The 13173-nt window shown below is 46.2% G+C and overlaps 1 protein-coding gene across 4 annotated transcripts in view; it reads left to right on the forward strand.

Annotated features, from left to right (window-relative positions):
- ETV6 (ETS variant transcription factor 6) overlaps nucleotides 1–13173 on the forward strand; it is a 254814-nt gene that overhangs the window by 117873 nt on the left and 123768 nt on the right. For 2 of the 4 annotated variants that reach the window (XM_032593910.1, XM_030321728.2), the window contains exon 3: nucleotides 11601–11644. The exons of the other annotated variants lie outside the window; for them this stretch is intronic. In XM_032593910.1, coding sequence (XP_032449801.1) covers nucleotides 11601–11644 — 44 coding nt within the window. The remainder of the gene's footprint in view (nucleotides 1–11600; nucleotides 11645–13173) is intronic. 4 annotated transcript variants of the gene reach the window in all.

Below are 13173 nucleotides of genomic sequence, written 5' to 3' on the forward strand. Positions count from 1 at the left end.
GAAGCGGCGAGGGGAGGATTGGAGGAAGACGCGGGCGCTCGCGGCACCCCCGGCCTGCGACACCCTGGCCATTCCTCTTCCCTGGCACTCACAGGCAGCTTTGCGAGGCAGGAGTACGTGAGGAGAAAGATCCTATTAGCAGAGGAGCTGCAGGAACTGAAGAGATGCCGAAGGGAGCCAGGTGACTGACAGGTAGATGAAATCCAACATCCTTTCCGCTCAAAGTTTTAAGAAGAGAAGTGGCCACGAGTAAGCTTGAGTTCTGTCCCCTTCCTGATACTCGCTGCTCCTCAGACCCAGGTGAGGACGATCTACTACACGTAAGCAAGCAGATGTGGGGAAAAGAGCAAAACCCACTGAGCCGTGAGATCCCTAAGACCCTCCCCCCCGCCCCCAGGCCTTGGATGTTGGGGGTTGACAGCGGCTTCCTGTGCACTGTACCATGGAGACCACAGGTGACGGAGGCAGTGGCCCAGCTTATGCTCTGGGCGTGCAGAGAAGGGAAGCTCCGCCTCCTTTGTTCGCATCCTCCTTGTTGGATGCTGGGGTAGCCTCTGCCCCTCTCACAGGACAACTCTAGGTCTCTGTGTGATCCTGGCCCAGCCTGAAGCCTGAGGCTCCTGAACACAAACATCCTAGTGCTGGCCTTCCTTGCATGACGCCCAGGAATCCCTAGTGGGGAAAGCCATGCCTCACCACTGTCAACCTAATGATAGACCAAGACCCCTCCTCCCTCCACCTGCCCTCCTAATAATCTTAAGATTTAGGGGAAACTAAAATAGACCTTCCTCTAGACCAACACTGCCGTTTCACATACAAATGTAGCTCTCTTTCACCCTGGAGAAAGACAGCCTTTTCGACTTCTCTGCGCCTCCTGGATGGTCCAGCAGATTTGCACGAGACCCAGAGTGACACCGACGTGCTTTAACTGATGAGCGACGTCAAGGCTGTTTGTCTCTGCCGTTAGAGACTGATTTGACCCGCCACCTATAGGAACTCTGGTTTCTGAAAATGTGGCAAGGCTTTGTAGGGATCGACCCCAACTAATGCTTTCACACTTCACAATTTGAGTAATGAGCTGGATACTCCTCACGTTTCCTTTTGGTTCTTTGTCAAATAAGGTAGTAACAGAGTCCCTAACTGTAACATAGGGAGCAGTCGCTACATGTGAACTTCGTGGCTCTAAAATCTTGAGATACCGCTTCCTTACCTCCTTCCTGGTCAATGAGTGTTTAGATTTTTAATGACATTTCAAAGTCAATCTCCAAACACTTTAGAGGTCGATCCTAGCAGAGACGAACTTTAAACTGGTGGGAGTAGGGTGCAGAGCAATCCCTCTGGGAGTCAGAATGAGATACTTGTGTGTCTGGACTGGTAGCAGGGTTTCACGTTACCAGAGTGATCTCCATGGTAACAGATCAACATGGTGCCAGTGACAGCTTTACGCTCCAGGCTTTAGGTTCCCATGAGAAAGTGGATTCTTAACAACAAATAGGGGAGCAGAAATGAAGGAATATGGATGTACGCTCCCCTTTCTTGTAAAGTTCTGGTCATGAAGTTTCTGTTCATACAACCAATGACACGTCCTGTTTAGCCCCCTGGGTTCCTCTGTCAACCAAGACTCTTCAGAGGATGTGCAATGTGCTCTTGAATTTCAACTGAACTCATACCAGGTTTAAATAGGCTTTGGTAGCAAAGAACTGTATTGGAGTGGAACAAGAATGAGACTTGGAGTCGGGAAACCTGGCCTTCAGACCCAGCTTTTGTACTGTCTTGAAGGTCCTTACTTTCCACATTCTTAGATTCTCACCAGTTATGATAGTCAATCATCCAGTTATATGGAAAGCCCCTGGTGTGATTCATTGGCGGTAAAAATAGTAGCCAGTTAAATAGAGGACAGTCTGCCATCCCCATCCCCATCAAAGGTATGATCCTGTTGTGATCGTGTGGATGCAAACGTTCAGACACCTAAAAAGTAGAAGGTAGGAGTCCTCTCTATTAAAGATTAATCTCTGAACTTAACGACCAAAATCTGGAGGCTGGATAGCCAGCAGAAGAGTTCATTTTCTGGAGTGTTGGTTACAAAAGGTTATTAATTTGGAGAATCAGCACTCGTTTATCTTAAACCACAAGAGAACATTTGTGAATTCAGGGGAACAATTATGTAATTTGGTAATTTCATGAGCCTCTTCCCTGGGGAATCTTATGACTCAACGATCAAAGGTGTCAGAGTAGAGAAGACAGCTTTCCATGGTCACATCTGTGCCCATGGCGGGGCTTAGGTACACTCTGAAGTGAGATTCTTTGTGGCTGAGACCTCGGACTGATTGGTGATGGGTGGTTTGGGTAATGGTTTCTGTTGTATGCATTTAAAGGGGACTAGTCTTTCCCCCAAAAGGGAAGTTTCTTTTCTAAGGAATTTATTCCTAGGGTTGTGGGGGAGTTAAACCCACTGTGCATCAAGGAAGTAACTGATTGCGTATTTCGTATAAAAGGCAACTATGAACTTGATATTGACTAAAGCAAACCAGCAGCTTCTTTCTACCACCTGGTTAGAACATTTCTTTACTATACTTTGCAAGATGATAAAGGACAACCAAGGTGCCTGGGTGGCTCAATCGGTTAAGCATCTGATTCTTTTTTTTTTTTTTTTTTTTTTTTGGGACAGAGAGAGACAGAGCATGAACGGGGGAGGGGCAGAGAGAGAGGGAGACACAGAATCGGAAACAGGCTCCAGGCTCTGAGCCATCAGCCCAGAGCCTGACGCGGGGCTCGAACTCACAGACCACGAGATGGTGACCTGGCTGAAGTCGGGCGCTTAACCGACTGCGCCACCCAGGCGCCCCTAAGCATCTGATTCTTGATCTTGGCTCAGGTCATGATCTTGTGGATCGAGCCCCAAGTCGGGCTCTGAACTGACACCAACAGAGCCTGCTTGGGATTCTCTCCCTCTCCCTCTCTCTCTGCCCTCCCCCACTCATACTGGCACGCGTGCACAGTCTCTCTCAAAATAAATAAACGTAAATAAAAAAGGACAAGTAATGGTAGTGCTAAGCTTCTCTTGCAATTCTCTGTGCTCTATCTCTAACCAATGAAAGTCTAAAGATTTTTATTTTAGGATCATAATGTTGGAAGATCTTTAGATTGCCCATATCATATTGCCACTTCTAAGACTGGTTTTAAGGTTTCTGATCATGATTTAAGTATGAAAAGTCTTGATCTTATTTCCTTTGTCATTTCTAGGTCTTTTTTAAAAAATTTTTTTAAATGTTTATTCATTTTTTGAGAGAGAGAGAGAGAGAGAGAGCACAGCAGGGGAGGGGCAGAGAGAGAGAGGGAGACACAGAATCCGAAGTAGGCTCCAGGCTCTGAGCTGTCATCACAGAGCCCAATGTGGGGCTCGAACCCACGGATGATGGGATTATGACCTGAGCTGAAGTTGGATGCTGAACCTACTGAGCCACCCAGGTGCCCTTGTCATTTCTAGGTCTTAAATTTACTTTGTTGACATAAAAAGAATTTTTGTTTAGCTCAGAAAAAGTTAAAAGAGCAGTATGTATCTTTTTTTTTTTTTTTTTTTTTAGTTTTTTAATAAAGATTTTTTGCCTGAGAATCAACAGTGTTGGGACTGTTTCAGTTGAAAATGGAAATGTTCTTGAAGTTATATCAACATGGACAGGACGGTGAGCTAGAATTTTAGAGCTTGGTTTCCTGACTGCAGTTCTGGTTCTAGAACATTAGCATTGTCTGAGTTCAAATGTAAATAGACATTGTTTTGTTGTTATCTGCTAGTTTAAATTTTCATTCGGCTTGTTGGGGCGCCTGGGTGGCGCAGTCGGTTAAGCGTCCGACTTCAGCCAGGTCACGATCTCGCGGTTCGTGAGTTCCAGCCCCGCGTCGGGCTCTGGGCTGATGGCTCGGAGCCTGGAGCCTGTTTCCGATTCTGTGTCTCCCTCTCTCTCTGCCCCTCCCCCGTTCATGCTCTGTCTCTCTCTGTCCCAAAAATAAATAAACGTTGAAAAAAAAAAAAATTAAATTTTCATTCGGCTTGTAACGAAGAGATAATTGATCGCCCTGAACGCTTTGAAAGGAGACTAGACAAGGCTCAGTCCCACTGAGCTGGTATTCAAAGCAACTTTTCTCATGCTCTGGCTTGTAGCACTTTCAGAAATAAGGTTTTAGGAGAAGAAGGAGGGCATTTGAAGAAAACAGAGCATATTTATAAGGAGAGCATACTTCATTCCCTTCAAAACACAAACAAATGAATAAACTGGGGGAAAAAAAAAAAAGAAACAAAACACCGATCCGAATCCCAGGAGTGGGAAGGGAACCCACCCCGTGGCTTCCGTTGCAGACACTACTGTTGCTGGGGGTGCAGCCGGATGCCTTTGACCCGAAAGTGGGGGAGAGGGAACATGGGCTGCGTGCTGCCGTGCCCTTGGGTGACCAAGGCTGCTGGTGCAGCCGCAGAGAAACGAGATAGCGTGGGGAGAACGGGGACACACGGTGTGTCATGGGAAGGAGGGCAGACCTGGAGCCCAGACAGCTGAGGGCAAGGGACTGTTGGGGCAGGACCCCAGCCGCAAGGCCGATGGAGAAGTTGGCCGATCTCAGAGATCTCAGAAAGGAGAGGTGTTTTGTTTGTTTTGCTTTTGCTTTTAGTGGAAGAGGGAGTTGAATGAGGAAGGAGGGTGGGAAGTTTCAGGGCAGTTTCGTGTCCAGGGTTGAGAGATGTTCCTCCTGGCAGCAGAATGCCCGGCTTTCATCTTGTCCTGCATTGTGGCCCCACTGCCTGCGGAACTCCATCAACAACCCGCGTCTTAACCACCTAAGAGAGTTTACAAACGGGGCATGGGGCCTTGTGCAGACAGACCTCCAAGAGTCAGGCACTAGGCTTGGGCCAGCTTGTGGACTCTCCTTCGTATCACTGCAGTGCCCTGTCCATCTGCTTGCTCCAGGCCCTGCAGGCATGTGAAATGGCAGGGTCATTCTGTACCTTAGAATGTGTGTCCCCAAATCACATTTATCCCTGGAGCACATTTTTCCCCCTCGTGGTAAAGAATTAAAGGTAAACAGGGGCGCCTGGGTGGCTCAGTTGGTTAAGCGTCCAACTTCGGCTCAGGTCATGATCTCGTGGTTCACGAGTTTGAGCCCTGCGTTGCACTCTGTGCTGACAGCTCAGAGCCTGGAGTCTGCTTCAGACTCTGTTTCCCTCTCTCTCTCTCTTTCTGCCCTCTCTCTCTCTCTCTCTCTCTCTCACTTTTTTTTTTAATGTTTTATTTTTTTATTTTTGAGACAGAGAGAGAGAGTATGAACAGCGGAGGGGCAGAGAGAGAGGGAGACACAGAATCTGAAATGGGCTCCAGGCTCTGAGCGGTCAGCACAGAGCCCGACGTGGGGCTCGAACTCACGGACCGTGAGATCATGACCTGAGCCGAAGTCGGACGCTTAACCGACTGAGCCACCCAGGCGCCCCTCTCTCTCTCACTTCCAAGAATAAATAAACATTAAAAAAAATTTGTATAAAGAGTTAAATGTAAACAAATGGTGTTCAGCTGTCCCCTTAGCTCATAAAAACCCACATATAACTCATATTCTGTCTGAAATATAGTACAGGTAGACCTGTTTCTACTAACCACCTTTTCTAGCCTAATAATTAATCTGGCAAAATGCACGTAGATTCCAACTGTGGTTCAGCAAGGAGGAGCGCATCATAACCACTGCCCTGCCTCTTGAAGGAACTTGGGAGAAAGTGAACAACTGGTAACTTGTTAGCTAGCCTCTGAATGAGGGAGAGTGCTGTTTTAGCCAGGCCCCAGGAATTCTGAATGATGCGGGAGAGGACTGTGGCCCCATGGGGGCAGGCTAGGGAATTATCCATCCCTCTTCCTCTGAATGGGTCACAATGGAGTGTCTCATCAGGAACTGTGTGTATAAAAACATGACCTCTGCAGATTTGGGCATGGCTAGATGCCTTCGCTGTGTGCTGTATTTTTTTTTTTATTTTTTTTTTTATTTTTTTTTTTTTAAATTTTTTTTTTTCAACGTTTATTTATTTTTGGGACAGAGAGAGACAGAGCATGAACGGGGGAGGGGCAGAGAGAGAGGGAGACACAGAATCGGAAACAGGCTCCAGGCTCTGAGCAGTCAGCACAGAGCCCGACGCGGGGCTCGAACTCACGGACCGCGAGATCGTGACCTGGCTGAAGTCGGACGCTTAACCGACTGCGCCACCCAGGCGCCCCTGTGCTGTATCTTTAATTCCTATCCAGGCGCAGTCTCAACCTTGCATGACATCTTGTAGCAGAGGGCAATTTGTTTTCTCCAGTCAAATCTATGATTTGAGAATGTGGCTGTTAATGATTGAGAGTACAGGAGAACGTGGGGGTCCAGAAGGGTAAAGCTGATTCCCGGGACCGTAAACTTGGGACTCTGAACTGTGGATGGTGGCTACAAAAGTCCTGGCCAAGGCAGGGAGGCTGATAGTGGGGGGCAGTCTCCTTCACTGGGAGACTCCAGGTTCTAATCCTGGAAAGTTCATTGTGGAAGAAAACTTAGCCAGTCACAACAAACAATTGCCAGACTTATTTTGTGGCAGGCCCTGTGATGAGTGCTGGAGTTACACGTCGAATAAAATACAGATACTCCTCTTTATGACTTACTAAAATGTATTTATGTGAGTTTGTGTTCGCTTTTCCAGCAAATATGAACTGAGCAGCCATCATGTGCCAGGCGGATGCTAGACGATGTGGAAACTTCAGTGAACAGGAGCAGACATGTTGTCCTGTTAATTTGTAGAATTTACACTCCAGAGGGGTCTCTACCCACCCCATCAAAATATGTACAGAAGACACTGTCACTGCCCTACTTCTGAGTCTGTGCTCAGGTCACTCCCTGAGTTGAGTCTTTCCACATTTATAAATATCCCTATTGTGGGAGCCACTGAAAAGGACAGAGGAACCTGATAAGCCAGGCAGGCGGAGCACCCAAGCAATGGTTTGTGAACAGTTAGTGGGGCAGCCAGAGTTCCCTGCACCAAGCATTATGTTTTCTGTGTGCACATTAGCGTGTTACTGATTTTTTCCTTGTGCTGATCTGTTTTTATTTCCTGTAGTTCTTCAGGTCTGTCCAAGCCAGTATGATCTATCTTCTACTAATGTTTCTGGAGTTCTAGGGAGCTGTTTAATGCACTTTCTTCTGCATCTGCCACAGCATCAGGCCCCACGCCCACTAACCATGCTTGATGGTGATGCCCAGAGATGATGGTTATTACCAGCCCTGGGTTTGGAAGCCAGTCTACCAGTGATGGAACCGTCAAGGCTCAGCCTAGGAGCTCATAGTCCCGTGGGAGAAGGAGCTCAGGACCACGTGCAGGAAGCTATGGGGTGATGGAAATTGATTTCAGGTACTGAGGTAAATCTCCAGTGAGGTGAAGACAAACAGGTCAGGACAAAGCCCTTATGTCATAGCAGCACTACAGAGTCCCAGGGTGGGGACCTGACTTCTCCTTTAGACTGAGCATTGAAATTAACTCACCAAAGAACAAATACTGGAAGTATGTACTTGAAATGATAACATACGAGATTTTGGTTTTTTAGCTGGCAGATTTTTTTTTTTAATGCTAATTCTCAATTCAGACTAGTTGGTGGGGGGGAGCCGGGCCCATGTATTCATGCTTGGCACAGGTAGGCATAACAGATTTGCAACAGCAGCTCACGCAAGAGGCATGTATGTGTAAGTGACATGAAAAAACACCAACAGGGGCACCTGGGTGGCTCAGGCAGTTGACCGTCCGACTTCGGCTCCGGTCACGATCTTGCGGTTTGTGAGTTCAAGCCCCGCGTCGGGCTCTGTGCTGACAGCTCAGAGTCTGGAGCCTTCTTTGGATTCTGTATACCCCCCTCTTTGCCCCTCCCCCACTCATGCTCTGTCTCGCTCTCTCAAAAATAAATAAATGTTAAAAAAAAAAAAAAACCACCACCAACAGCGACCCGAGAACAAAAACGCAATCTGCTGAGCATACCCTTTGGCAAATGTGGGTTAAGATTCTTAAAACAGTTTAACTCCTCAGCTCGGTAACCTCTTCTCTAAAAATCCATCACTAGGAAACAGTCTCAGATCCCGACAGTGGTTCTTACACACGGATGCACGGCCAACAAGACATCAGGTCAATGAATTAGGGAAGGTCATTACACCAGAATATTATGCGGCAGTTAAAAATCACGTTTTTGAAATGTTCATCTCGGGGCGCCTGGGTGGCGCAGTTGGTTAAGCGTCCGACTTCAGCCAGGTCACGATCTCGCGGTCTGTGAGTTCGAGCCCCGCGTCAGGCTCTGGGCTGATGGCTCAGAGCCTGGAGCCTGTTTCCGATTCTGTGTCTCCCTCTCTCTCTGCCCCTCCCCCGTTCATGCTCTGTCTCTCTCTGTCCCAAAAATAAAAAAACGTTGAAAAAAAAAATTAAAAAAAAAAAAAAAAAAGAAATGTTCATCTCATATAATTGCAAAGGAAGGATACACACCTCTGTCCTCAAAATAATCCCATTTTTAAAAATCCATTAAAATAGACCAGAAGGAAATGCAGGAAAATAGTTCTTGTGGTTATCTCTAGGTGAAAGGACTACGGGTAGAGGGTTTTTTTTTTTTTCCTCTTTCTCTACTGTAATTTTTTTCTAGCATTGTCTAGGATTATTTTTGTCTTAACGAAATCATGATCACATCCGTCCCCAGCTGGCCACTTTGCACCTAGATTCATTGTGTTAAACTGCAAGCAAAGAATTAGCATTAAAGAATGTTATTTAATTAAAGCGCTTTCCATTGTCCCCTTCCCCCTACCCTTAAAACCCCTCAGGACCTTCCCACTGCACCTAGAACAAATGCAGCAGCCTGCAGGGTCCCGCACACCCTGGGTCCCACTCACCTCTGCAGCTTTATTTTGTATACTCACCTCCTTGCTCTCTGCTTTCCAGCCGTACTGGGCCTTTTTCAGTTTTCTGTACAGATCACCTTCTCTCTCTTCCTTCTGGCTGCAACACTCTTCTCTAGGCTGAGCTCTTCCCCCCTTACCGCCCCCACCCCCCTAATTCAGCAAGATAAATTCAATATAATTCCAACTCATCCCTTAGACCTCTGCCGAAGTCACTTATGCCTGAGGACTCACCAGCGCCCCCAGTGTACTTCCAACAGGCTCTCTACTTCCCTTCTTACAACATGGGTTCCCACCCTGTTCTTAAGCCTAAACCACACGCTGTAGAGGGCTGGGACCGTGTCATCTAGATCACTACTGCGTTCCCCCAGAATGCAGCACAGGGTTGAGCTGACCATAGAGGGCTCTGAAGTATCGATGAGTGGGTGAATCTCATCTAACTAGACTGAAACTTCTGTTCTCAGGGCAGGCTGTGCTGCATAGTCAAAAATGCCCTATGTGCCTGAACGTCACAAAATCTCATTTTTCTCATCCCTGAAAGGAGGCTCCCAGTACCTATAGTACACTGTTGTGTTGCATGAGTTGTTGCTTATGAAGTGCCTAGTAGAGCGTGTGGCACACGGCAGGTACTTAGTAAACGATGCTGCTGTCTTCCTGGGCCGCCCCTGGTGACTGTTTACACAGCCAGGCCTGGCATACACCTGTTGTTTTTGTTTTTTTTAAGCTTATTTATTTATTTAGAGACGGAGACAGTGTGAGTAGGGGAGGGGCAGAGACAGAAGGAGACAGAAAATCCCAAGCACCGCCCTGAAGCGGGGCTCGATCCCACCAACCGTGAGAGCATGACCTGAGCTGAGATTAAGAGTCGGACGCTTAACCGACTGAGCCACCCAGGCGCCCCAGCATACAGCTGTTTTTAATGTGACCTTATCTGCTATAAGTCACTCGAGGAGGGGTTTCCCCAGAAGAAACTTTTTTTTTTCCCCTCCCTAGACGATGAAGTCTCGTTAGTACTCCTCATAAGCTCTAAGGCAGAGTCAGTTTTCTGGGCCCCAGCACAGTGCCAGACTCGCAATGTGGATGTGTGCCAAATTGACCAGGACCAGGCTGAGGCACCGAGTGAAACCTGTGTGTCCATCGGCTGCCTTCTTCTTGTGGATGCAAATCCCTCTGAACTCTGCCTGAAATCGTTTGCCCGGTTGGAAGAGTAGAAAGAGAACTTCCCTGATGGGTCAAAGAGTTCTTATTTTTCCTTTCTAAACACCACTCTTCTTTCAGACGCCATTAAACTAGCCCAGTTGTGGATCCTGGGCTTCAACTGTGTGGTTATGAAAGCCGAGTTCTTTCTCTGAGGTCAGAGCCCTGGGTGTGGGTGATCTCAGGTAAAAGGTCTCGGGGATTCAGACATGTCATTCTTTTGTATAACTGACTTTTCAAGTACTCCAGCCCTGAGACTATCCCCTTATTGTAGCTTCTCGAACATTGTCACACTGTCAGACTTGGGCTGGCGGGTTTTTTTTTCTCCCAGACAACCAAAATCAGATTCATTTTGGAAGCAGATGTTAGTATGGCTGTTGTTCTTCCTACGTCTGGACCCTGAAGAATTCAGAACTAGATTCGGTACTTTGCCGTGTAGTCTCACAGGTTAGGTTTTCGAGCAAACACGAAACTTGGACCTAGTGACTTCCGTATGCATGCACACCGCCACCTGTGTTTATGTGTGCGTGCTTTCTAGAATAAGACCTCCTTTAAAACTCAACCTCCCATCATTTGAGAACTGATTTGCTATTTTATAGTTTGTCCTTTTTACGGTTCTTGGAGAATCACTGCACCAAATATATTTGGCAGGAACTTAGCACGCAAGCCCTCCCTCAGAACTTGCTACCAAATTTGCTGAGTTCCCTTCTTAAAAACTTGAAATTCCTCTAACTTTTTCCTGTGATGTGCTCATTTTTGATCTAAAACTGTAGTTGAAAGCCTGTCTTGGTAATCATTCACATCAAGAAAAGAACGAATTTCTCAAAAAAGAAGTCAGGTGCTAAAAATAACCTCCACGCTAAGACCCACTTACTTTTCTACCTAGGGAATCAAGACAGAAACATTTCTAGGCTAGAAATGGCATAGTTCAAGTGATGCAACCATTTCGCTGCCTGCTATTTTTTTTTCTTTTCTGCCAGAAGGAAAATATATAATGTAATGTAGAAAAATTTCCCCTGAGTTGTTAAAATAATCACTAAAATAACCTCTGGTGCTCAGTACGATACCCTGAAATCTTGGATCTTCAGAATCGTTCATTTCTGAGGTTTTCCGGACAGCCAGGCTTTTACTCAAAAATTGGTTGGTAGAGCAATTGCTGCTGTTACAATTGCGTACATTATGAGAATCCTTTGTGGAGGTAAAAAGTGTAAAGAAAATCGCTGAGAAGTGACCAGTGACTCCCTTCTGTGTTTGTCTAGTGTGCTGTGTAATTAAATGAGTGGGTCAAGTCTGTCTGAAGTAAAGTATTATGCAATGTCAAATAAATGACATGACTTTTAAAAAGGTTGTACACGTAATTTTTTTCTTCTGTGACTATAGCATTACAAATGTTCTACCTTTAGCCTTCCCTGCTTTCTGTTACACGGATGCCAAAAAACAATAGGGTTAATTAGGACTCATTCTTTTTTTTCTCTTCCTAGCACAGAGGAGGCTTTCAATATGTGCCGAATGAATGAACCAGTCTGTGAGTCATAATTTATCACATCGCTGATTAATAGAAGCACAATTGTTATCTTCTCTAATAGATGTAGCTGACTTTTTTTAAGTTGAGATTATCTCAATGGCTGGGGTGCCAGCATTTTAGAAAAATCGTGGGTTTATGTTGGAAGTAGTTTTTAGGGTCAGTATCCTTTTTACTACATCAGGACAAGAGCACATATTTAGCAGACTCATTCTGTGATGGAACACTGTTAGAAGTGTGTCAATTCATACGTGCAAGTAACAAGTTATGTTATTTATAACATAATGTATATGTTATATATATGTTATGTATATGTTATATATAACTTAGTTATGTATATATGTGTATACATACATATGTAAGTTATGTATAACTTAGAAAAAGGTCTCATTGGAAAGATACTAGGTAATTCATGGGCTCAATTAAGAAAAAAAAAGCAGGGGCGCCTGGGTGGCTCAGGCATGAAGCGTGAGTTAAGCGGAAGTGTCCGACTCTTGATTTTGGCTCAGGTCACGATCTCACGGTTCCTGGGATGGAGCCCTGTGTCGGGCTCTGTGCTGATAGCCTGGAGTGGGCTTGGGAGTCTCTCTCTCCCTCTGTCTCTGCCGCTCCCCTGCTCACGCACGCATATTCTCTCTCTCTCTCTCTCTCTCTCAAATAAACATCAGGAAATAAATAAAAGCAGACCCCAAGACTTTCTCAGGGGCCAGAGCTCAGCCCGAGGTCCTACCACAGGGACAGTGCTCCCTGAATGCCTCCGCTGTGTGGCTGCCAGTGGGCACACAACTTATGAAGCTGATGCCCCTGCCATGAATAGCAGCCCAACATCCCTGGGGAAGTGGTCACTCCCTTAAGATGCAAAAACTGGGACAGGTGCATCTGATGGGCCCGGCTTCTGATCCAGAGAACAGGTGAGAAAGCCTGCCAATCCTGGGATTCCCCCAGCAGAAGGGGTATGGGGATACTGAGCAGAAAAAAATCTGCAAGTCTAGCATCAGATTGTAAGCTATTGCACAGCACCGTGTTTCACCTTGTTTTCGTGTCCTGCTTTATTCGTGGCAAAGTTAAGTGGTTCCACGTTTGCGTTGCCCAGGTCAGCACACAGAATGGCAGTGGCTTGTTTTCCTTGTCATCTTTGTTCCTCGTTCACGTATGAGGCTTTAGCGAGTTGTGTGCAATGAATTTTTTTTTTTTTTTTTTTGTTTCTAAATTCTGTTAGCCTGCTGAGAAGCCTGCCTGTGCAGTGAAACAGTAGCTAAGCCCTCTACTCCAAGAAAACGGTGGGACCAGCTTTCTAACATGGGCAGCATCCAGCTCTTGGGAAGTATTTTATTTCCTTTTTAAAAAATTGCTTTTAATAATATCTGATACATATCAATGAGTCTAAGAGCTGTAAAGGCCCTCAGAGATGATATTTTTTGACTTGTCACCCACGTCATGAATGTCTCAGCGGCATCCCAGATACAGCAGGACGTTCACCTTCTGCTTGGATATGGTCGGTGAGGAGCATGTCACTGCCCCTCTTCCATCCC

Source organism: Lynx canadensis, chromosome B4 (genome assembly GCF_007474595.2).
Source record: "Lynx canadensis isolate LIC74 chromosome B4, mLynCan4.pri.v2, whole genome shotgun sequence".
NCBI lineage: Eukaryota > Metazoa > Chordata > Mammalia > Carnivora > Felidae > Lynx > Lynx canadensis.